At 50.9% G+C, this 25,230-nt stretch overlaps 1 protein-coding gene across 3 annotated transcripts; it reads left to right on the top strand.

The window, feature by feature from the left end:
* Positions 1–4: 4 nt before the first annotated feature.
* Positions 5–11,909, top strand: STOML1 (stomatin like 1). 3 transcript variants are annotated; one of them, XM_086711191.1, is made up of 7 exons: positions 5–145; positions 3,915–4,021; positions 4,950–5,099; positions 5,408–5,635; positions 9,635–9,830; positions 10,301–10,513; positions 10,982–11,909. In XM_086711191.1, the coding sequence occupies exons 3-7, from the start codon at positions 4,971–4,973 to the stop codon at positions 11,173–11,175; spliced, it is 960 nt and encodes a 319-aa protein (XP_086567317.1). In that variant the 5' UTR covers positions 5–145; positions 3,915–4,021; positions 4,950–4,970; the 3' UTR covers positions 11,176–11,909. The 3 variants fall into 3 exon arrangements, with proteins under 3 accessions (XP_086567317.1, XP_086567316.1, XP_025774756.1); XM_086711190.1 differs by lacking the exon at positions 5–145 and adding an exon at positions 2,201–2,424; XM_025918971.2 differs by lacking the exon at positions 5–145 and adding an exon at positions 2,203–2,424 and having other exon boundaries at positions 5,408–5,611.
* Positions 11,910–25,230: the final 13,321 nt, after the last annotated feature.

The raw sequence follows: 25,230 nt of genomic DNA, 5'->3' as shown, positions 1-25,230 counted from the left end.
GGAAGTGAGACAGAGCGGAGGGGCGGTTCTAGGGGCGGAGGGGCGGCTCTAAGGGCGGAGAGGCCGACTTGGGGGATTTGAAGACACGCCCAGAGCCGGAGGACGGATGGAGGAGGAGAGGAGAAGACGGTTGGCTGACCTGGGGGTAAGGGAATGTAGCAGATCTGAGCTGGAAAGGAGGCAGCGCCCTCCCTCGGCTTTGAGGGAGGGCCAAGGGGTGGGGACAGAGATGAGCCACAGGTGGCCCTGCTTCGGAAGAACCCCAGGTCTAGTGGAAGAGCAGTTACCCAAACAGAGGTTTTCATACACTAGTGGGACTGGCTGGAAAGGAGATCCTCGGCTGGCACTTGAAGGAACGGGGAAGGAGGGTGGGTGGTCGCCAGGACTTAGGGGCTGGGGGAACACTTGAACAGCACGTGCAAAGGCATGGAGGTTTGACACAGGAGAGCCTGTTTGAGTCATGTTCAGGTTTAAGAGGGGACCCATGGGCAGCATCAGAGCCAAGGAGATGGACCAGTTCTGTGAGCAACAAGAGAGTGAGTTTAGAACCCAGGAACATGACCCAACATGGATGCTGGGACGGGCACTCTGACAACCGGGACAGGTGGCCTGATCTAGGACAACGGCTGTGGGATGCAAAGGAGGGATCTGAGTTAGAGACACTGGGAGGACACTGAGTGGAGATGAGGGGGGACAGGATGATGCCTTGGGTGGCAGTTGGAAAGGCTGGTGAGTCTGAGGCAGTGGTGGCAGGCTGGCAAGGGGGAGAGCTGGTGAGCATATATGAAGACAGCGAGAAGAGAGCAAATCAGCTCTTGGCCGAAGGAGAAGCGTGCCAGCTCCCAGCTGGTGAGGGGAGAAAGCACAACTCCTCACTGGGTCAAGGGCCCTGGCTTTCAAACATCAAACCATCCCAACCACTGTGCCACCTGCTGTGTACAATTCTGTGCTCAGTTCCAGCTTGGAGCAGACTAGGGATGGTGATAGGATCTTGCTCTTGTAAAGCTTATCGTCTGGGGTGCGTGGGGGAAAGGGAATGGCGGGGAGACCCAACTTCCTAGGGACTATGTGAGAGGCCTCAGGGGCCTACCCTAACCTTCAGCCTGATCAGTACCCACCAGGGCTTTAGAACCAGGCCATCAAACTAGGACAAGCCAAAGATGGTGAAGCAGCATCTGCAGAAGGGACATGGCTATGGCTGGGGTGTGAAGGGCCTGAGGAGGCAGGACTGGCATGTGGCTGAGACAAAGAAAGTTGTATTAATTTTTTTGCTTACTCTTTTTTTTAATGTTTATTTATTTTTGAGAGAGAGAGAGAGAGAGAGAGAGAGACAGAGTGTGAGTGGGGGAGGGGCCCAGGGAGACACATGCACAGAATCTGAAGCAGGCTCCGGGCTCTGAGCTGTCAGCGCAGAGCCCAGTGTGGGGCCGGAACCCACGAACCTCAAGATCATGACCTGAGCTGAAGCCGGATGCTTACTCAACTGAGCCCCCTCTTTGCTCACTTTGAAAGACACCCCGCCCCAACACCAAGTTGAAAATCAGTGCTTCTCAGAGTAAATTCACCATTTGCATTTGGATTTTCTTGAGCCATGGAGTGGCAAGTTACCTCTGGATCAAGGGGTGTGCCATTTCTGGACCTCTGTGATGCTCTCTCTGGAGGGCCTGCCCCAGGATGGTTTATGCTCTCCCCTTCTTCCTCACTCTGCTGTACTCCCTGAGGTCTGCACATGAAATTTCTCTTTTTGTGCCAAAGTTCAGGCCCTCCTGCCACACCGGGACCACAACAAGCTGGTTACGGCTTTATTCAACAAGTCTGAGATCCATTCTGTGCCGAGCACTGCTTGCTGGGCTGTGGGGACACAAGGAGGAATAATTTGCTCACCAGACCCTTAAGAAACCCTAATTCTAGATAAGACACCCCCACACCCACACGCACCGCCACCTCAGTATGTGAGTTTGCAGCGGGAGTGCTGAGAAGGCTGGTAGCATTTCCTTGATTCTGGAGTTTTAAACTTCGGCTTCTGAAAACCCACTCACAGAGTTCACCTTGCCTTCCTGCTCCTTTTCCAAGGCCGGGCGAGAGCAGAGAGGCAGGGCTCCAGCGGGTTCGGTCCTCCCGGCGCAGGGGGCGCTGTGCGACGGCGGGAACGCGGCCGAGCTAGCCTCCTCCTCCTGCGTCGCGGCCCGTGAAACCGGAAGCGGCGGCCTGCCGGGGGCGGGCTTGGGGAGCGGCCGGCTGCGCTTGCCGGGCACCGCGCGGGGGCGCGGGGCGTGCCCCAGTCAGGAGCCATGCTCGGCAGGTCCGGGTATCGGGCGCTGCCCTTGGGGGACTTTGACCGTTTCCAGCAGTCGAGCTTCGGCTTCCTGGGCTCGCAGAAGGGCTGCTTGTCCCCGGAGCGGGGCGGCGTGGGGCCGGGGGCCGGTGAGTGGCCGCCCAGCACAGCGGACCCGGGGCGGGGACCGGCCGGCACCCTCTGGAGTCAGCCGGTCTGGTGCCCTCGCACCCTAAGAGGAGGCACAGAGTGGCCACGATGTGGAGAAGGGCCTGGACCGGGCGTTGGGATGCTAGCGCTCCTCCGCCCCCCACGTAGGGCTGCTGGGCTGTTGCCCCGGAGCCGTCTTATTTTCTAACAGGCCTCACCCCCTGATTTCTCCTCTCGGCTCTTATCAGCCCTCTAAGCCTGGGAAGGGATTTCAAATCCCCATTTTGACCAGAAAGAACCCGGGGTCTAGGCATAGGAGGTCACCAGCTCACTAAGGGCACTTGGTGGCAGAGAAATGGCAGAATCTTCATCCCAGTGACTACTTCTGGATGCCCTGAGCTTAAGCATCTACCTGTTTCCTGATGGATAGCGACAGGAGAAAAAGGCAGGCCTTCAGCTGCCTGTTGTGTCAGCTTTGGTCCTCTTTTGCTCCAGAGCCTTGAGTGTTTCCCTTAGCCCCCGCCGGGGTCAGATCCCACATGCCTCAGTCTGAAAACCGAACCCTCCTGTAATGATAGCTGACCCTATCCCAGGGTTTCTTTCCTGCAGTAGCCACAGGGGTCAGAGCCAGGCAGTATCCTGGGGCCTGGAGAGCCCAGAGGACATGGTGTTCCTGGGAGGTCTGAGCAGAGGCTCCTGTCTGCCTCTTGTCCAGCCTTGGCATGGGAAGGAGAGCAGAGGATAATCATCCTAGATTCTGGGGCTTTCTCAGCGCCACTTTTCATTCTGGGCTCTTGGTTCTCCAGGGGCCAGGGCCTCTGTCTCCGCTGAGCCTATCTTCCTAGTTCCCACACCCCATCCGAAGCTGCTTCAAGTGAAGCATTCAGTAGTCCTTAGGGCATTAAAGGGGGTGCATGGTGAGCCTGAGAAGAGAGAACATCTTCCCTGTCATCCATGGCTTCTGTTGAGCCATTAATGCTTTATCCCTTTAGGCTAAGGTATTATCTGCAAAAGGAGGCCCTGAAAGCACGCTTCTGGGGCTGATGGTAGAGGAGGAATGTTTTATACCACCAGCATTCAGTTCAACCCAGCACAGTGTGTACAGATGCCCAGGTGCCCCTGGCTCTGTGCTACACATGGATGGCAGGCTATATCAGACAAGGGAATTGGTCCAGATACCCAGAGAGGAGAGCGTCACATGGATGGCTTCTCACATCTAATGGCTGTTGCTTAGCAGAGACTAGGCCTTGTGGGAGCGGGACTCAGACAGATTAGTTTTGATGTGTGGGAGGAGGGAACATCCTTAACTAGCATCTGGTTAAAGATCCGGGAGTATTAGGCAACGGAGAGCCCTGAAAAGGAAAGAGCTGGTGAAGGGGGGGTGGTTGGAGGTGGGCAAAAGGTGCCCTTGACCAAGTTCATTCAGCCTGCCGCTATCCTGCCAGAACCAGTTGGCGTTCCTTGACCGCCTCTGCTCTCTTGTCCCCAGATGCGCCCCAGAGCTGGCCTTCCTACCTCTGCCATGGCCTCATCAGTTTCCTGGGGTTCTTGCTGCTGCTGATTACCTTCCCTGTTTCCGGCTGGTTTGCCTTGAAGGTAAGGCTGGCCGGGTTACCCTCAGGGTGGTTGGGCTGCACTGAAACCTTTGGCGTTGTTAGATGAATTCCCCATCCTCTGTCCACTTCCCCTGAATATTACATTATCACCCCCCGATGAAATGGGCTAGTCAAGGATGGTTCATTTGCATCTTTCAGATGAGGAAAGTGAGGCTCAGACTTGCCCAAAGTCATACTGGGCGCCAGTAAATGGTCAGCAAGCCTTCCCAGTTTCCCAAGTCCTGGGGTCTGGACACTGGCTTTATGGTACACACAGATATCTTTGCCATACGTTCCTTTGTTTAGGTCAGGCTAAAATCCGAAATGAAAAACACTCAACTTGGCCCAGCAGGTAATGAGTAGTAGGAATTCAGGCCTGGTTCTCAACAGGGCTGGTGTAGAGGGGAAAAAGATGAACTATAGTTAAGGATCACATCTGAGAGCTGCAGTGAAGGTGGGAGCCCAGGAAGGCCTTGCTCTTTGTGTGACCCTAGGCAATAATAGTCAACTTTTCTGGAAAGCCTTTGGGTTTGGTGTGGTCTGGAAGGAAGCCTTAGAAGGTCCTAGATCCTGGTCCTAAAACTGCCACTGAAACAACTACTGTGTGACCTTGGGCAAGTCACTTTGCCTCTCTGGGCCTTCATTTCTCAATTTGGACATATTTACTTCTGAAATTGGGAAAGCCCTTTGCTTGGGGTTGGAGTCATTCAGAACTACATCCAAATCTTGCCTGTTTCACTCGGGGGCTCTGAGATTTTTGAGTAAGGCATTTAACCTCTCAGAGCCTTGGTTTTCTCTTCTAAAAAGATCTAAGGATAACTGACACCAGCCAAAGCAAGGGAAGAGAGAGGCAAGGGAGGGACCCTGCCGGACGTTGTTGCCTGCCTACACTCAGCATTTTCACCCCTTTTCCTCGTTCTCGTGAACAGATTGTGCCCACCTATGAGCGGATGATTGTGTTTCGACTAGGCAGGATCCGCACCCCTCAAGGGCCTGGCATGGTTCTGCTCCTGCCCTTCATTGACTCCTTTCAGCGGGTGGACTTGAGGACACGAGCTTTCAATGTCCCTCCCTGCAAGGTGAGGGGCTTCTTGGCTCCCCTGGACAGAGGGAGTGGGGGCTTGTGCAGAATGTATTGTGGGAGCGGCACCTTGGTGTATGAGTAGCCATCAGGGGTGGGGTCGGGGGAGTGACCAGAAAGTCGAGGATGGAGGTTGGAAAGATATCCTTGCTTCGTGTACCTAACACCATGCACTTGGGGACATGATTTTCCCCTTCAGGAGCTGGGTCCCACGCGGGTGGGTCAAGCTGGGTGGTCTCAGTAGGCCTGACCTGCCTGCAGCCCCAGCCCTTTGAGTGTCCCCTGTCTCACGTCCTCCCCCAATAGTTGGCCTCTAAGGATGGGGCTGTGCTGTCTGTGGGGGCCGACGTCCAGTTCCGCATCTGGGACCCAGTACTATCTGTGATGACTGTGAAGGACCTGAACGCAGCCACGCGCATGACAGCCCAGAATGCCATGACCAAGGCCCTGCTCAAGAGGCCTCTGCGGGAGATCCAGATGGAGAAGCTCAAGATCAGCGACCAGCTCCTGGTAGGCAGCTCTCACAAGGTAGAGGTCAGCGGTGGGCACGTGGGCCTGGCTCTGCCTGCCAGGGCACTTTGAGCAAAGCACCGGATCACTCTGGGCCTCAGTTTACCATATGTCCTAACTTTTGAAGAGCCAGTGGTCTGGGTGGGACTGTGAGTTGAGGAACAGAAGACGGGTGCAGACCAGAGTGGTCTTGGGCGAGCCCATCTTAAAGAGGCAAAGGGGCCCTGGAGGGGAGTGGCCTGCCAGAGATTCCTGGGTCCTGCCTCACTGCTGGGGTTTTACCCTGCCGTGCCCTGCGGGCACTGCCAGGACCACACCGCGCCTCACAGGCAGGCGGGAAGGTCAAAGGAGCAGGCCTCCTGCCAGTCACCTTCTGGGGACTTCTGTGCTCGTGTGCAGCATGTGCATTTTGGGGGCCTTGTGTTCCTTGTTCAGGACAGAACAAAGGGACGTCGGGACCTGGGGACCTTTTTCCTGCCTCTTCTCCATGTGTGAGTAATTATCTATACCAGAATTCCCCTCATGTCCCTTCTATGACAAGATGGGGTGGAAGTGAATACACATGTGGCAGCACGTCCCCTGCTCCCCATGCTTACCTTGTGCTTTGTCCCGTGTCCCGGTGGACCGTGGATGAGGTTTCCCCTTGTTCCCCTTGGCTCTGTTTTACCCCGGGGACTTGGGGTGAGAGGACAGGAGGGGTGGGGTAACGCCAGTCCCTTCAGGAAGTGAATCAACCACGTGAGTGAAACTCCTCGGGAAATCCTACTGTGATGGTGACTGCAGCTGTCACATGCAGAGCATTTTCTAGTTTACAAGCCCCTTTGCCTGCCCAAGTGTAGCTCTGCTTTACATTTTGCTGCGAGAGGGCCTATTATTACTGTTTTATTTTGGAGGGAGGAAACTACAGGCTCAGAAACTTTTTTTTTTTTTTCATGTTTATTTTTGAGAGAGGGAGCATGAGCATGGGAGGGACAGAGAGAGGGAGACACAGAAACCGAAGCAGGCTGCAGGCTCTGAGCTGTCAGCACAGAGCCCAATGTGCGGCTTAAACTCACAGACCCCGAGATCACGACCTGAGCCAAAGTCAGACGCTTAAGTGACTGGACCACCCAGGCGCCCAGGGCTCAGAAACTATTTGAGATGCCTTCTAAGAGTCACAGTCAAGGGCAGAGCTGGCCTAGAGCCAGATCACCTGCCCTCTCACCCCCACCCCACCTCCATCTTCTACAATTGATAACAGTTTTTATTTATGAAACCACATGCCATTTTAACGTGCTTTTCAGAGCAGAAAACTGATCTCAGTCATTGCTGTCAGGAGCAGGGTAGGGGAAGAAGCCAGAAAGCCAGGCATGTTGTGCAACAAAGCCAAAGAGAGGCAGTTTGGGGGAGTCAGTCCCACACCAGGATGTTAGTCATTTAGGGCCTGTTGCCCAGACTGAGTTGGCGCCTGGTAGAGTAGGGTCAGGGCCTGTGGTTAAAACGAAATCCCGAGAAACCCAGCATGCCTCCCCAAAGCCCTGGGTCAGGCATAAATGTCTCATTCCCACTCGCCTTTTTGCCTACTTCTCCCCGGAGGGGTGCACGCTCCCCACTGTCCCTTGCCAGGCCCTCCCTTAGCTGCTTGCTCACTCTTCCTGCAGGCCGATTGCTTCCCCTTCACCGCCCACCCACCCCTTGTCCCTCTGCCACAGCCTCGCCTCTTGCTCCTGGGGCCGGGGGCGGGGAGGGGCAGATGCTCCAGGACAAGAGCCCTTTCAGCACCTCCAGCGTCACCCCTTCTACCTCCTCTTCATAGGTGCTATTTTCCCTGCTTCACTGCCAGCTTCCTCAGAGACTCCGCCCTGCCAGGGCGGTGCTCTGGGCCCAGGGCTCAGCTCCTGCCTCCGCTAGTCCTCCCTCCTCCCCTTTCTGTGTGGGCAAAGGCTCATCCACCACCCCAGCCCTTACTGGCTCCCACCTGCCTCTCCCCTGCCCTTCAGCAGCCGGTCCTCAGTTTAGGCTTCCTCCAGGCCCCTAAAAGAGACAGCCCCTTCTGCTAGCTCTGGGGCGTTTCTCAGTCCTATGCTCGCTTCACCTGGCAGTAGCCTTTCACTCTGTGGACCCTCCTCCTCTCACTCTCAGACCCTCTGCTTCCCTTGGCTTCCACTATTCCACAGTCTGCTTGTCCTCCTTGCTCCCAGCTCACTGCGTTACTCCTTGTTCTCCTGCCCTTCAGTTTCCAAGTTTCTGGCGTTGGCCTCCTCTTGTCTGGGACGGCCTGGGAGAGCTCGTCCACCCGGGCTTTGTGCTACCTCTGGACACTATTTACAATCCTCTGCTCTAGCCCTACTCCTGTGCCCGGGACCCTATTTATCCCCAGTTTATCCCCTGTTGGACACTTGGCTCTTCCATAGTTATCATCCCTCCCCTAGCCACCTCCAAATCTGTGTCTCCCTCTGTGCTTGCTGTCTAGGTGAACACCTGCACTCAGGATCCACACGGGAGCCCACACCAGAAATCTGACTCCTCACTGCCTTCCCTCATTGCACATCCAGACAGCCACCAAGCTTACTGGTTGTTTCTCTAGTGTCTTGCTGTAGCTTTATATAGTTTCCGGAGTTGTGCTCTGTCCTCTGTGTACCTTGGCTGCACAGCCACATCTCTGCCTGACAGCAGATCCGAATCGCTTCTGCCTGCAATTTGAAACAATGTCTTACCTGGACTCCATGCCTCCACCTTCAGCCCCCTTCAATCCAGTGTCCACACAGCAGCCAGGAGGATCTTCCCAACAAGCAAGTCTATGACCTCCCTGCTAAACTCCTCTCTGGGGCTCCTTGCGTGTCAGAATAAATCCAAGTGAACCGGAGCAATCCACCCTGAGCCCTCAGCTATCTCCAGTCTCCCAGCCCACACCTGATGGTCCAGCCTAATGCACCTATGGTTACTCACACTTCCTCAAACATTCCAGGTTCTCCAGTCTGGGCTTTTGTACATCCTGTTCCCATTGCCTGGAAGAGTCCTTTTGGGGTTCCCGGACCCATTTCCAATGTGGGGGAAGGGGGTTCCCCCCACACAACACCAAGCAATTTTTAGACACCAGTAGAATGTCCAAGAATTCAGCTCAATTCTGACACTATCTATTGGGAGACAGCATCATCAGACCCCATGGGTTGAGGGCTCAGTCCCACAAGACTGCCCCCCACTCCCCACTAAAGATGCCAGTCATAAGCCCCAGGCCATTATGGTGCTTATGACCAACCGGATACAGACCGGAGGTTCCAGTGACCTTCCCGGGTTCTTCTGCTAGAGCGGCTCCCAGAACTCTGGGAAACACTTAATGTTTGCCAGTTTATTAAAAGATACGATAAGATGTATGAATCAACAGCCAAAGAGATACACGGAGTGAGGTCTGGGGAAGGGGCATGGAGCTTCCACGGCCTCCCCAGACACACCATTCTTACCACCCTCCTGGTGTTCACCAGCCTGGGAGCTCTGGAACCCAGTCCTCTTGGGGATTTTATGGAGGCTTCTGAGGACTGAAAGTTCCAATTTCTCCAGTCACATAGTTGGTCCTCCTGGCAGCCAGCCCCCACCTTTGGGTGGGGTCCAAAATCACCTTTGCTATCAGAACCAAAGACACCTTTATCACTTTTCTCACAGGCAATTCCCAGGGTTGTAGGAGCTGTGAACCAGGAACAGGCCAAATGTATAGAAATATTTTGATGATTTAAGTGATCAAATGTATATTTCTTACAAATCATAACATTGCAGCCCTCCTTTCCCGTAGGCCCTTTCACCGGTTTGACTCCCCTCCAACCAGCACCCATGCTCCCTCCCTGGACCTCCAGGGCTTCAGGCCCTCTCCAGGTTGCTCACCACCAGCTGCGCACTGCTGGGTTGTAACGGCTCTCAGCCTGTGTCCCCGGAGGAGCTTGGCCCATAGGGAGTTGTCCCGGGAGGCTGTGGGGCCTCCGGGCCAAAAAAAAAGATGCTCCCAGAAAGGCTTGTTGATTTAATTCCATTTCTCCCCACACTTTTTTCCAGCTGGAAATCAACGATGTGACCAGGGCCTGGGGGCTGGAGGTGGACCGAGTGGAACTGGCAGTGGAGGCTGTGCTCCAGCCACCCCAGGACAGCCCAGCGGGGTCCAGCCTAGACAGCACCCTCCAGCAGCTGGCCCTCCACTTCCTGGGAGGAGGCCTGTCCTCGGGGGCAGGAGGTGCCCCACCCCCAGGGCCAGGTGAGGAGCCCCGGGGGAGGAACTGGGCGGCGCTCAGCCAGGCTCTCAGCTTGGTGTCCTGCCCAGGCGGGGCTTTGCTGCTTGTTCCCTTACGGAGTTCGGCACCTGTGTGCAGTGCACCCCTGCCCAGCTGCTCAGCCAGCCCCGCTGGTGAAGCGGACCGAGCTAAGCAGCAAGAAGAGCCCAGGGACCTGAGTGTGTAGAGGCCTTCGGGAGCCTCTGTGGCAGGAAGTGACCGCACCTGGGAAAGAACTTGACTTTCAGGGCTGGAGTAGCTGAGAAACAGGCTCTGGGGATTAAGGCTGAAAACGTAAGGGCTACTTCTTAGAGGAGGAAGCTGAACTCAGGCCTGAAGGGCATATAAGAGGAAACTGCCACGAGAGGTACAGAGGTGACACTGGTCTTGACCTTGGCAGCACACTGACTTTCTTCTCTCTGCCTCCTTCCCCAACCCTGTTGGCCACGCCCAGCGGACACCTTGGAGATGGTGAGCGAAGTCGAGCTGCCTGCCCCTCACGGCGGCGCCGGGCCCAGCCCGAAGCAGCCTGTGGCCGAGGGGCTGCTGACGGCCCTGCAGCCCTTCCTGTCGGAGGCCCTGGTCAGCCAGGTCGGGGCCTGCTACCAGTTCAACGTCCTCCTGCCCAGCGGGACCCAGAGCATCTACTTCCTCGACCTCACTACAGGTGCCACCGCCTTCCCCGCCCTCTCCTTCACACCCACCTCCCACCCCGGTGGTCCTTTTTTAAATTGCCCTCTGCTCCTGCCAACAGTTTAGTCAGGGGCTCAGACACCATGCGCAGACAGCGATTATCCGGGCCTTTGTCTCCCTGCCCTGTCCTGGCCAGCGGCACAACCTAGACAGCCGAGCTTCCTACACCAAGAGCCCCACACATAGTGCAGGCCCACTGCACGCCAGGCTCTCTGCTGAGCATCGTGTGAGCTCAGCTACTTCTCACCACGAGCCTCTGATTTCGGGATGATCAGCATCCCTATTTCACCAGTTTAGAAGCTAAAGCCCTGAGTGGTCACACACACTTAGAACCCCCACACTTTACTACTTTCCACTCCCCCCAGCGGGACATGCTAACCCCGTCTTCCCCCTGCTGCATAGCTGTCCCTCTACTAATACTCAGTTTTCTTTCCCTGCACAGGGCACGGGAGGGTAGGACACGGGGTGCCTGACGGCATCCCTGATGTGGTGGTGGAGATGGCTGAAGCAGACCTGCGGGCCCTTCTGTGCAGGGAGCTGCGGCCCCTGGGGGCCTACATGAGTGGGCGGCTAAAGGTGAAGGGCGACCTGGCCGTGGCCATGAAGCTGGAGGCTGTCCTCAGAGCCCTGAAGTAGCAGCCTTGGCTGACTGTCCATAGCCCAGCCCCAAGTCTGGCATCAAGCCAGGGGGGGCATCTGGGAGGAGGAGGCACCGGTGCTGTACCTTGGATTGTTGAAGCCTTGAGAAGTTTCAGCCCCAGCCAGGAGCCAATGAATGGAGGCTGGCAGACACCAGACTCTGGGAGAGACTAAGTCAGGCTGCCCTGCCTTGCTCACCTACAGTGGTCTTCTGAACAGGCCTTTGCCTGTCCTGGTCCCCTGCTGAGTGCCCAGCCCCGAGCTGAGTACACAGTGTGATGACAAGAGAGCCAGGCCTGCTTTGCTCTGCTGGCTACCTGAGTGGAGAGGCAGGGCCCATAGAAACAGTTTGACCATAACTGGTTTGGTCCCAGTGTGAAGGAGCAAAGCATGTGGCTCAGGTCCAGCTCCAGAGTGGGGATCAGAGATGTGGAGTCGGGGAGAAGGAAGGCAGCCATCAAGAGGTCACTGCATGGCAGGGATTTGGGGGTTGGGCTGGGCCTGCCTTCCTGGTTGCAGCCTAGGCCCAGGCTGCTGGGTGGTGGGGATGGAAAAGCGTGGGGCCTGCTCTGCCGCCGGCCCTGCTCCTGAAGACGTCTTGACTAATCCGCCAGCTCCGTCTTGCATGCTTGACGGGCTGGGGCCCAGGGCAGCATGTTGGAGAGCCCTGCTGTTCTGTGCTTTTTACCAGAGGTTTGCAAACCACCAATAAATGTGCTGTTTACAACGTATTGGAGAGAAGTGGGGACACGGGGGTGGGCTAGGGGGCTCCCAGAGGCCATTTCCCTGCTGCCCCCCCTGGGCAAGGACGAGGGTTTGGAGGCTGACACACCCTCAAGGTACACTTGAACCACCCACAGTTCCCCTTCCTGCCAAGGGTTTCAAAGACCCTGGGGCAGGTGCTGGGCACTCTGTTCCTATTTAGGGTAGAAGTTTGCCAGGAAAGAGAGGGAATGGGTGTGTCAGAGCTGGTGCTGCAAACAACCTCCTGAGAGGCAGGGTGGGGGTTCTGATCACATTCAGGAGCTGCTGTCAGCTCCCCTTGTTACACCGGGTCACTGTTCTCCACCAGCACAAAGGAAGGAAACAGAAGGAACTGGGCCTGGAGGCCTGGCCTGGGCTTTCGCCCCGGGAGCCCAGCCCGGCTTTCTGCTCCAGTGGTCCAGCCCAAACCCCAGGGACCCCAGAGAAGGGGCCTTTTACTTCTTCAGCCCTAAGAAATGAATCTCACTTCCTGGAAAGGCTTATGAAAAAAAAAAAACAAAAAACAAAAAAAAAAAAAACCACAGAAATCCGGACCTCCCCTTTTGAGAGCAGCCTCAGGCTTGTCCTCTGGCACCAGGCCTTTCCCCTCGGGGCCCTAACCAGCTCCCCTGGCACCAGGCTCCGTCCAGGTTTCCCCTCGGTTCCTGCCAGTGCCTGCCTTTCCCTCCTCCTGTAAGTCCTCCCAGCATAGACTGCGTGGCCTTCGGGTTCAGGTTTTAGCTACAGGGCCCCAACCTGGAGAGCCAGAGCCCCCGCTGGCTGCCCCTGCTCTGCCGCTGCCCCTCACCTGGAGGCCACCCCGCTAGCCAGGGCTCTCTGTTAGAAGCCTTCCCTCGAATCCTTCCTCTCCCGGTCAGCCACCCTTCTGGCACCCCTGAGGCCTGGTGGGGCATGGGCCTCTGCTCTCGACTGGGCCCCCTCTCCACTTTGGGGCCGTCATTATGGCCCTTCCCCACTGTGTCACTGTCCCTTGCATAAGTGCCTGCTCTCCTTGCCGGACCTTGGCCTTCATGAGTGAGCTATTTACCTATTCCTTCCACCACTGCTGCACACAGTGCACCAAGAGTTTATGGGAAAGCCCAGGCATCTTCCTCAGGAAAGCTTAGAGGAGAAACTGAAACTCAGGTGTTCTTTGTGGATGTGTGAGGATCAACAAAACATTTACAGGAAATAAAAACTTTTGGATGTCTATATAGGTGGGGGGTAAGGCCCGCCATTAATCCCCCCTATTGAGGGGAACTCATTCCTGGGCCAGAGTAGCACTCCAGGAAAGCGAGCCCATGGATTCAAGAACGCTGGGCTTCAGAGGGCTGACATGACCTTGCAGTCCCCAGTCCCCAGGGGAAAACAAGGGGCACTTATGTGAGGGAGGAGGATGTGAGGAGGGAGGGAGAAGGTGTCGTCAGAGGAAGCTTCCCTGAGGAGGTGATGCCCTTGCAGCCACAGGGCAGGGGTGAGAGAAGAAAAGAGACGGGGGCAAAGCATTCCACAGAGGAGAAAGCCCCCGTCGAGGACCAGATGGTGGAGGCAGCTGAGCGCCTCTGATTTGGGGAACTGGAACCTAAAGTATGGGGGTGGGTGGGTGCAGAGATTTGGGGGCAGGGGGAATAAAAATAGTAACACTGTACCAAATATGTCCCCGCACTGAACTAGACACTTGCCATATATCATTTTTCCCCTCAAGATAACCCTGTGAATAATAATTAAAATAACTTATGTTGACGTATTATTTTGATGTTATTTAAAAAATAAGTTAATTTTAGGGGCGCCTGGGTGGCTCAGTCGGTTGGGCGTCCGACTTCAGCTCAGGTCACGATCTCGCGGTCCATGAGTTTGAGCCCCGCGTCGGGCTCTGGGCTGATGGCTCAGAACCTGGAGCCTGTTTCTGATTCTGTGTCTCCCTCTCTCTCTGCCCCTCCCCCGTTCATGCTCTGTCTCTCTCTGTCCCCAAAATAAATAAACGTTAAAAAAAAAAAAGAAATTAAAAAAAAATAAAATAAAAAAAAAATAAGTTAATTTTGGATAGCTAGTACCGTCACGTTCAAAAAACGTTTTAACTTTTAATTTTTTTTTTTTTTTTTTTTTTTTTAAGCGAGAGATCGTGAGCAGGGCAGAGGGGCAGAGGGAGAGAGAACATCTTAAGATCCTAAGCAGGCTCCACGCTCAGCGCAGAGCCTGACGCGGGGCTCGAACCAACGACTCAGGGATCATGACCTGAGCTGAAATTGAGAGACGCTCAACCGTCTGAGCCACCCAGGCACCCCCCAAATTTTTTTAAGGATTAAAAAGGTACACTATTAAAATTGTCCTTCATACTCCTGACTCCATCCATGTATGTCCTTCCTCCAAACAGGTATCCCCTGATGCTAGTTTCTTGGTTATTTTTCCAGAAGTTTTTTTTTTTTTTAATGCATATACAAGAAAATCCAAATATATAGCCTCTAGATTTATTTACTTATGTATGTATGTATGTATGTATGTATGTATTTATTTATTTATTTCAGAGAGAGAATGCAAGTGGCGGACGAGAGAGAGAGAGAGAGAGAGAGAGAGAGAGAAAGAGACTCTCAAGCAGGCTCCACGCTGAGCGTGGAACCCAGTGCAAGGCTCTTTCCCACAACCCTGTGATCACGACCTGAGCTGAAATCAAGAGTCAGACACTCAACCGGCTGAGCCACTCAGGCACCCCTCTGGCTTTTTAAAATACAAATGGCAACATCAAATATAATGTTGCTTTATTCACTTAACATTACACCTTAAGGATCTTTTCATAATAGCACACACAGACTTTTCCCACTGGGTTTTGTAGTTACATATGATTCCATAATACGGGATGTATCATAATTTATTTAATCTGTCTACATTGATGGACATTTAGATTATTTTGTGTGTTTTTCTATTCCAAACAACGTTGTGATAATAATCTTTAACATACACTATTTTGCGTGTGGTTAAGTTTATCTGTAGGATAAAATTCCAGAAGGGAAATTCCTAAGTCAAAGCATTTGTAGTTTAATAAAAATTACCCAAATGCCCTTGCTAGGGGTTGTTCCAATTTACTTTCATCATTAGTAAGAGTGTGCTTTTCCTCATAGTCATGCCAACACAGTGTGTTATGAAATTTTTGGATTTTTTAACAATCTGGTTAGGTGAAATATTGCATCTCAGTGTGGAGTTTTTATTATTGTTCAATTGTTTACTGCTCTTTAACTTGGATTTTCAGTCCCAAAAAAAACACAGGATTTTTGTTGTCTTCCTCCAGCAATTACTTAAATAAAAAAAAGTATAATGAAATGCGCCCATTTTAAATGTAGTGCTTGATGTGTTTCGACAAATGTGAACACCGTGTAACCATCAGCCAACACAATCAAGATCTAGAACATTTCCATCAACTCGCAAATTCCCCCATGCCCCTTTCCCCTATCCCTTTCCCAGGCCGCCACTGATCTGCTTTTCTATTGCAATGGATTAAATTCCACTTTTCTAGGGGAGCCTGGGTGGCTCAGTCCATTGAGCATCTGACTTTGGCTCAGGTCATGATCTTGTGGTTCCTGAGTTCAAGCCCTGCATCGGGCTCTGTGCTGACAGCTCAGAGCCTAGAGCCTGGAGCCTGCTTCGGATTCTCTCTCCCTCTCTCTCTGCCCCTCCCCTGCTTGCACTCTGCCCCTCTCTCTCTCTCTCTCTCTCTCTCTCTCTCTCTCAAAAATAATAAACATTAAAAGAAAATAATAGTAAATTCCACTTTTCTAGAACTTCTACAAAATGGAATCACACAGCACATTCCCCTCTTGTGTCTAGCTTCTTTCTCTCCCTGTAGTGTTGCTGAAAGTCATTTGTATTATGTCTATCTGTGGGTGGCACCTTTTTCCTGTATGCTCCTTCCACTGTGTGGATAACTGCACAATTTACTTATTTGTAGTTTTCCATTTTTGATGATCAAACAAAGCTCCTTTGAACGTCTATATACAACCTTCTGTATGGACATATGTTTCACTTGGGTAAACACTTAGAAGTAGAATTTCTGCCAAACCAACTCCAGAGTGATCATGCCAACACTTGGTAGTGTCCATCTTTTTAATGTTAGCCATTCTAGTGGGTGTGACTGATGATGCCGAGCCTCTTTTTATACGCTTACTGGGCACATGTCTTCTTTTGTTGATATCTTTATTGGAATTGCATTAAATGTGTGAAGAAACGCATCAAAAATCACAATGTGATATTGAGTCTACTGCCCCATGACCGCAGCATGTTTTTAGGTCTTCTTCTGTGTTCTTCAGGAATTTTACAATGTTCTTCATATTGGTCTTGAGCATTTCTTAAGTCTATCCCAAAGGACTTTATCTTTTATGATACTACTATAAACAAGGTCTTTCCTTCCATTTTAATATCTGATCAGGATGCAATTTACTCTGTAGGAATTTGGTGCCTCATTGACTTAACTGTATTTCTAGTTAGATCACTTCATCTTCAGCACCCAGTCACCTACAAGTGTTAACTTTATCTCCTCCTTTCAAGGCTTTGAGATGCTTTCTGTTGTCTAATTGCATTGGCTGGCATCAAGGTGAGTACTTTGAAGATGGGAGTGAGAGATTATTACACTGAGAGGAAAGATCTAGTAAGAAGAGAGAAAGAGGGAGGGGCGGGGAGGTCCTAGAGGAAGAGAAGGAATGGGACCTGAGCCCGATGAGGGGATTAGCAGTGGACAAACAGAGTGACCCCTTACCCTGAAGAAAGAAGGAGAAAGTAAGGGTGGGGTAAATATCTGGGTGAAGGTGAAAAAGAATCTCTAGTTGGCCCCACGTGCAGCCTGGGTCTAACACGTGGGTAGGAGTGGCTGGTGGTAAGATCTCAGTCGCTGAAACATGAAGGCCCTGGCGGGTCCCCCCAAAACCTTGCAATGAGAATGATGAAGAGGTGGGCCTTGGGGAGACTTGTGTATGGGAGATGGGAGGGATGAAAGCTGGGAGGAGAACACTTCTGGCTCATTCCGGTAAGTAGTTCTTGGAAGGGAGGGGAGGGGGGGAGGGAGAAAGCAGAGGATAAAAGGGGGTCATCTACCACAGTCCTCCTTCACCGGGAGCTATTCCCCTAGACTGAGACTCTGACTTGTCTTCACTGACTTTCCAGAGCCTGGGACAATGTCTGCCGCACTGGTTTTTAAAACTCACTTGTTGGGGCTCCTGGGAAGCTCAGTCGGTTAAGTGTCCGACTCTTGATTTCGGCTCAGGTCATGATCTCACAACGACATGAGTTTGAGCCCTGCATCAGGCTCTGCGCTGATAACACAGAGCCTGCTTGGGATTCTGTAACCCTCTCTTTCTGTCCCTATCCTACTTGCTCTCTATCGCTCTCAAAATAAATAAAAATAAACTTTTTTTTAAACGTTTATTTATTTTTGAGACAGAGAGAGACAGAGCATGAATGGGGGAGGGGCAGAGAGAGAGGGAGACACAGAATCAGAAGCAGGCTCCAGGCTCTGAGCCATCAGCCCAGAGCCCGACGCGGGGCTCGAACTCACGGACCTCGAGATCGTGACCTGGCTGAAGTCGGACGCTTAACCGACTGCGCCACCCAGGCACCCCAAAGATAAACTTTTAATAAACTAACTGTTGAATGAGGTGGAGTAGTATTAGATATGTTGAGGCAGATATTAGGTATGGATGGCAGAAAGAGAGAGAGAGAGAGAGAGAGAGAGAGAGAGGGAGAGAGAGAAAGGGACTGAGAGGTACAGACAGGCACAGACAGGGAGAGGGAGACAAGAACAAGGAGAGACAACAAAGTTGGGAGACCAGGACAGAGAGGGAGCAGGAGTCAAACTGCTGTGCCCTGCCACAGTGGTGAAAACAAAGCCATGCAGATCACCCTGGAGGGGCCAGAGTCACCCCAGAGAAGAAGCCTGGGGCCTGGGGACGACACCCAGGGGCCTCTCTGGTCTCTCCTCTCTGAAGGGAGCCCACAGAAGCCCAAGCATGAGCTTGTGGCACCACCTGGTGGCGATTTGGGAGATTGCTGGTTTCTTTAATCCAGAAGCTGCTTTCAAGGGGAAAGGGATTTTAGGGGGCAGTGACACAGCCTGAGTGGAAAGCAAATGAAGAGGGGACCAGAGCCTGGGAAATGTACACCTCGCCTGACCACACACACACACACACACACACACCATGTGTACCAAAGGCCAGGGTCGGTTTGTTGGAGAGAGTGGGTAGGGAGTGGGGGGAGTGGTGTTGGAGTAGGAAGCGGGGAGGACTTGGCCAGGAGAAATCGGGGAGGTTGACTAGTGTGACCAGGAAACTGCAGATCATAGAGTTAAATCTGTAAAGTGGGGCTAATTGTATCAAAGAACAATTTTAAGAACTTAAACATTTTAAGAACTTCCTAGGATGAAGTACTATCACTTTTCAAAGTTCCTCCCCAAATCAATTATTAAAACGCACAGAATTGCCACATTAAATATAACACATTTACTCTAAAATAATACGAAGTGAGGGGCGCCTGGGTGGCTCAGTCAGTTAAGCGTCTGACTTCGGCTCAGGTCATGATCTCGCGGTTTGTGGGTTTGAGCCCCGCATCGGGCTCTGTGCTAACAGCTCAGAGCCTGGAGCCTGTTCCGGATTCTGTGTCTCCTCCTCTCTCTGCCCGCCCCCCACCATGCTCATGCTCTGTCTCTCTTCCTCTCTCAGTAATAAATGTTAAAAAAAAAAAATAAAATAATACGAAGTGATTTTTGTAACTCTGCCTTGGAAATTATTTGGCTAAGAGTAATTCATTTACACTATAATTATCTGCGAATTCTCTGCACTCTTTGGGCATTCACTTGCATTCTTGAAGTGCTTGAAGAGTTTTAAAAAATCTAATCTACAAATTATTTCGAAACGTAATGAAATACTTATGAACACTACATTTAATAATTAAAGAAGTTGACAGAATTAATGACATAAATTAACAACTGATGACATTTTGTAGACGTTTCATTAAACATTTATTAATTTGGGCTATTGTATGTTTTGCATTTGGGAGCTGGGGCTTTTCTAGGGCTTTCAACTTTTATGCAGGTCTCCAAGCACGTGAGAAGGGCCATACATGCCTTGGGAGAGGGACTGGGATATTCTAGAACAGCAAGGCAGTCAGGTGTGGCTGGCGTGGAGACTGGGGGAAAGTAGGAAGGGATGAGGCTAGAGGGGAAAATGGGGCCAGGTCATGTAGGGCCTTGTAGGCCATCGTGAGGACTCTGTGCAATGGGGACTCACCGGAGAATTCTAGCAGAGGAATGTGAGAGACCGAATCTACAAACTGACAATGGCCAGGCTACATATAAAAACAGAACTCTGACCTGCAACCTGCAGAAACCACCCCCCCCCCTTTTTCTATGATAACCAGGCCAGGAAGCCAGCCTGCTGTGAGTCGGGTTTTTGAGACGCCAGACCGGTATCTCTGGTGACAATCCAGGAAGCCAAACAATAGCTTCTGTAACAACTGGCCCCAAATGGTCAGAACTTGATGCATAACTGACAGGTCCCCACTTTTTGTCCTTCCTTCCAACTTAGAGTCAACCAGAAAAAGCCAAGCATGCACTCCTAACCAATCACACAGGATGTCTGACTTCTGGTCAGCCCACCTGTAGCTTGCCTATGCCAACGGCCTTCACTGGGGGCACACCTGAGGCTTCCCCATTTTCCACCATCAAGCCTTCCCACTCCCCTGCTTGCCTTTGAATCTCTGCCAGAACATAAGTGACGGTGGCTGACTCCCTTCCAAAGCCGGCTTCCCATAAATAGCCTTTGCTTTTCTCCTTTGGTTGGTCTTCATTTATTTCCATAAACGACAGAAATCGCCTTCCATTTTAAAAGTTGCTCTTTTTGAGAACAGGCTGTATGTAAAAGCGGGAAGACCCATGAAGAGGCAGTTGCAATAATCCAGCCAAGAGATGATAGTGGTTTGGACAGGCCTGGTAACAGGGCAAGTGACTGGAAGGGGGTGGATTCTGGCTATATGTTTTTTTAATTAATAATTAATTAATTAATTAATTATTTTTGAGAGAGAGACAGCATGTGAGTAGGGAAGGAGCAGAGAGAGAGAGAGAGACAGACAGACAGAACGCAAAGCAGGCTCCAGGCTCCAAGCTGTCAGCACAGAGCCTGATGTGGGGCTCGAACTCACGAACTGTGAGATCATGACCTGAGCCGAACTGGGACGCTCAACCCACTGAGCCACCCAGGTGCCCCTATATGTATTTTTTTTATTTTGAAGTAATTATAGATTCACAGGAGGTTGCAAAGGAATGCACAAAGAAGTCCTATGTACCTGTCCCCCCACCCCCCTCTCCATCTCCCATAACCCCAGCACAGTAGCAAAAACAACAAATTGACATTGGCATAGTGTAATTTACTCAGATTTCACTGGTTCTATGTGGACTCGCTTGTGTGCGTTTGCATGTAGCTCTATTTAATTTTTGTCACAATGTGAGCCTGGAGTAACCACCACAACAATCAAGATGTCCAACTGTACCATTGCCATGAGGTCCCTTGTGTCACCCATTTTTAGCCACATCCCTCCCTTCCCATTCCTGACCTCCAGCAGCCACCAATATGCAGCCCTGTAATTATGTTACCCACAATTGTTACATACGTGGGATCATGCAGGATGTATTCTTTTGAGACCAGCTTTTTCATGCCATGTAATTCCCTGGAGATTCATCCATATTGCTGCATGTAACACTAGCTCATTCCCCTTTGTTGCCAACTAGTGTTCCACGGCAGGGATGTACCAGGGTATGTTTAACAATTCACCTGGGTAGTTTCCAGGCTTGGACATCTGGGTAGTTTCCAGGTTTGCACTATTGCAAATGAAGCTGCTTGGGAACATTTGTGGACAAGTTCCTCCGTGAAAATAAGTCTTCGTGCCTCTAGGATAAATGCAATTGCCAGGCCGTCGGTAAGTGCATTTTTAGTTTTGAAAGGAACTGGTTATATTTTGAAGACAGAGCCACAGGATCAACCTGACGGGTTAGATGCGGGTGGGAGAGAAAAGACAGGAGTCAGGGAAGGTTTGAAAGAAACTTAGCGCAGTGCTGGGACACGGTAAGGGCTCATGTCAACTAAATGGCAGTTACGCCAGAGACAGCAAACACAACGCACACTGTGGGGAAATGAGAAGTGAGATACTGGAGGCCATGGGCACCGGGGAGTCACTCAGAGGACACTCAGGGCATGGAAACCCCTTTGACTATCTGCATGTATTAAAAGCGAAAGAGAGGAGTTCGGCTTTCTCTCGGGATGCAGAAAGCCACAAGAGAACGTCACTTCTAACAAGACAGAGCCAGATAATCTGCAAACTGAAAGTTTAAAAACCCACCAGAGGGCTGAGGTCGTTGTGAGCGACCAAGAGAACTGAACTCCAAAGAGTGAAAATTGCCTCTTAGGAACGACAGGACAGTTGGCCTCGGGAGCTCAGGTTGGGGGCGGGGGAGCGCCCCGCCTTTCCCAGGAAGCTGATGGAAGGCCGAGTGGGAGGAGCAGGAGAGGGGAGAGACACCGCCCCCCCACCCCCCCACCCCCGCACGTGCAGGAGGTGATTGGCTGGAGGGCAGTGCCTGCGACGTCTCTTGTTTCTCAAGGAGGTTGTCTCTAATAAACCACTTCCGGTGGGGCTGGTTGGGGGCGCAGCCGACTCTGATCCAGGGCTGCTGGAAGAGAGGCAGAAACTACGATCCTCTGTTTCTGGGGAGGATAAAAGTCCACGCCGCCTCTTGCCTTTTGGGAGGTGCAGGAACCTCTCTTCTAAGTCCCACCGAGAGACACGAGGTGAGGGTCAGGAACACTAGCAATCTACCACTGGGGGGGGGGGGGGGGGGAGCAAGAACACGCGGAGGGACGACTCAGCCGTTGGAGGCAGGCAGGGACCTCTGAAGGCTGAAGGTGGAACACCAACAGCGGGGGGTTGGGGGTGGGGGGGGGCGGGGATCCCTCGCAAACCCTAGGCTGTGCCTCCAAGAAACCCGCCCTAAATATACAGACCTAGATATTAGGGTAAAAGCAAAAGAATGAAAAACAGACATGCCATGCAAACACCAATCCAAAGAAAGATCAAGTGCCTATACTAAGACAAAGCAGACCCCAGAACGGAGAATAATTCCAGGAATAAAACACATAATGATAAATGGGTCAAGTTCATCAGGAGGAAAACCAACCTCAGGGTGGACAACAGACCCCCAGGGTACATATAATTACAACGGAAAGAACTGAAAGCAGAAATGGACAGATCCACTTCTCTCTGAATACTTCAAAGAACGAGTGAGTAGACAGAAAATCAGTCTGGATGGGAATAACTCAAATAACACTGTTAACCAACTAAACCCGACTGACATTTATAGGACACTCCACCCAACAACAGTGGAATACACATTCTTTTCGAAGCACGTGGAACTGGACCAACATTGATCATATTCTGAGCCATAAAACAAAGCTCAACAAATTAAAAATAATGAAAATCATACAAGTATGTTCTCTCATCATAATAAAACTACAAATCAATAACTGAAAGACACCAGGAAAATGCCCAGATATCTGGAAGTTAAACGATGTATTTTTTAAATAATTCATAATTCAAAGAAGAAACCATGAAAGTCATTGGAAATATTTTCATTAAATTAAAAATAAACACACACAGCCTGGCAAAATTTGTGGGACAGAGTTTAAAGCACTGCTTAGAAGGAAATGATAGCATTACGTGTTTATATTAGAAAATGTAGAAGAATATGTTGGGGTGACCTAATTTAGATAGAGATTTCTTAGATAGAACAAACAGTACAATCCATTTATAAAAAAAAGATTGTATTGGCTTTCACTAAAATTAAAAACTTCTGCTTTTCAAAAGGTACTAGGAAGAAAATGAAAATACAAACTCCAGGTTGGGAGAAAATATTCGCAAAACACATAACTGATAAAGAACTTGTATCCAGAATAGATAAAGAAGTCTTCCAACTCAATAATAAGACAGGCCATTTAAAAATGGGCAAAGGATTTGAAGAGAGACTTCATCAAAGATGAGATATGATGGAAAATATGTACATGAACAGATGCTTACCATTATTAGCCATTAGGGTATGGAAAATTAAAAACATAATGAAATACCAAATACAACTACATACCTATTAGAATGGCTTAAAAAAAAAAAAGACGGGGCGCCTGGGTGGCGCAGTCGGTTAAGCGTCCGACTTCAGCCAGGTCACGATCTCGCGGTCCGGGAGTTCGAGCCCCGCGTCAGGCTCTGGGCTGATGGCTCGGAGCCTGGAGCCTGTTTCCGATTCTGTGTCTCCCTCTCTCTCTGCCCCTCCCCCGTTCATGCTCTGTCTCTCTCTGTCGCAAAAATAAATAAACGTTGAAAAAAAAATTAAAAAAAAAAGACAATACAAAGTTCTGGCAATAGCCACTTTGTAGAGCAACAGTGACTTCGGAAAGCAGTTTGGCAGTTTCTTGTACGGTCAAACACGCATGTATCATATGACTCAGTAACCTCATTCCTAGATGTTTACCCAAGAAAACTGAAGATGCGTGTCCACTCAAAGATCCGTATGTGAATGATAACAGCAGTTTTCTTCATAACGGCCCCAAACTAGAAATGACCCAAATATTCATCTTCTGGTAAATGAAAAAACAAACTGTGGTCCAGGGGATGGAATACCACTCAGCAGTAAAAAGGACCAAGCTGTTGATACATGCGACAGCATGGGTGAATTTCAAAAACATTATGTTGGGGCACCTGGGTGGCTCAGTCGGTTGAGCATCAGACTTCAGCTCAGGTCATGATCTCACGGTTGGTGAGTTCGAGCCCCGCGTGGGGCTCTGTGCTGACAGCTCGGAGCCTGGAGCCTGCTTTGGATTCTGTGTGTGTGTGTCTCTCTCTCTGTCCCTCCCTCGCTCGCACTCTGTCTCTGTCTCTCAAAAATAAATAAACATTAAAAAAAAAGCATTATGTTATGTGAAAGAAGACATACAAAAGGCCATACACTATATAATTTCATTTATATAAGATTCTAGAAAAGGCAAAAACATAGGGGCAGAAAACGGATTAGTGGTTGCCAGGGGCTGGAGGTGGGGGTAGAAAATTGGCCACACGGAAGCATGAGAGAACTTTCAAGGTGATAGAAATATTTTAGATCTTGATTGTGTGTGTGTGTGTGTGTGTGTGTGTGTGTGTTTTACAACTGCACATACTTGTCAAAACTTATCAAACAGTACACCTAAAGTGGGTGAATTTCACTGTATGTAAATTATTCCTTACTATATCTGCATTAATTTAAAAGTGAAAGAGACAGTTGCTGTGAATCAGAAACAAGGTGGCCTTTGATGTCACATAGCCTGTAAACAGAGTCCTGCACCTTCTGGTGGCCTCCAGGTACAGTGACAGTTTGTTTTCTGGCTAAGAAGCTCCCAGACATCTGGGACCCCAGACAGAGGCCAAGGTCCGCACCTCTTGTCCAGCGTGGGTGCACTGCCAGCTGGATCAAATCCCTTGGGCCCAGGATTTGGTTGCCCAAGTCACCACAGGCACTGTCCCCAAGTTTTTTGGGGGTATGTGTCTTGATACCTCAAAGAGGGGAATTCCATCAAGACTTGATTATTTAATCAGATGTTACCAAGCCCAGCAGGGAGAAGGCAGAGGACGTAACCTATTTAAAAGCAAACAAGCAAAGACCTAAGAGTTTCTCGAAAAGAAAAAGAAATGACAAATTATCAACCTCACAGGGTATTCCAGCTGACCACAAGTTTCTAGCAAGTAGCAGTAATTCAAGTGTAGCCTTTTTGTATTTCTGCGGGCTTTGCATCCTGTCTCTGCATCCTGCGAGGGGCAGTTAAGAGTGTAAGGGAATGTTGGGTCCCTTTTGTTTGGACCCAGATATTAGGGTCCAGTTTAGCCCCAGCACAGAGCAGGGGTGTGGGAAAGCATGCCAAACACCCGGTGTTGGATAACTGTGGGCATCACTGACTGCAGTAGAGAACACGATAATACGGGGTTCTGCTCCAGGACTTTTGTATCCAGTGCCAAGAATAAAACTGGTCTGTGGTTATTCATCATGAGGGCGGGCAGGGTGACACGGTGATCTTTGTCAGATTTCTGTGTCAGGATTATGTTAGCTTCATAAAATCAATTCAGAGGCATAAAATCTCTCTGTCGTTTCCCCCATATGCTCTGGAAAAGTCTAGCCTAGAAATGACCTCCTCCCCTAGTTTGAAATAACTCATTCTAAAACGCTCTACCGGTGGTGTCTTTTTTAGAGATGACAGCTTGTAA

This window comes from Puma concolor, chromosome B3 (assembly GCF_028749965.1).
Source record: "Puma concolor isolate L17-30 chromosome B3, mPumCon1.1.hap2, whole genome shotgun sequence".
Taxonomy (NCBI): Eukaryota; Metazoa; Chordata; class Mammalia; order Carnivora; family Felidae; genus Puma; species Puma concolor.
Note: the sequence above shows the minus strand (reverse complement) of the source record. Positions and strands in the feature narration are given on the sequence as shown.

Bases quoted from the DNA above. Each gene is read 5' to 3' on its own strand.
- STOML1 (XM_086711190.1), top strand. From the start codon at position 2,292: ATGCTCGGCAGGTCCGGGTATCGGGCGCTGCCCTTGGGGGACTTTGAC. The intron at 4,022-4,949 runs GTAAGGCTGGCC...TCTCGTGAACAG, and splicing joins CCGGCTGGTTTGCCTTGAAG to ATTGTGCCCACCTATGAGCG. The intron at 5,100-5,407 runs GTGAGGGGCTTC...CTCCCCCAATAG, and splicing joins TCAATGTCCCTCCCTGCAAG to TTGGCCTCTAAGGATGGGGC.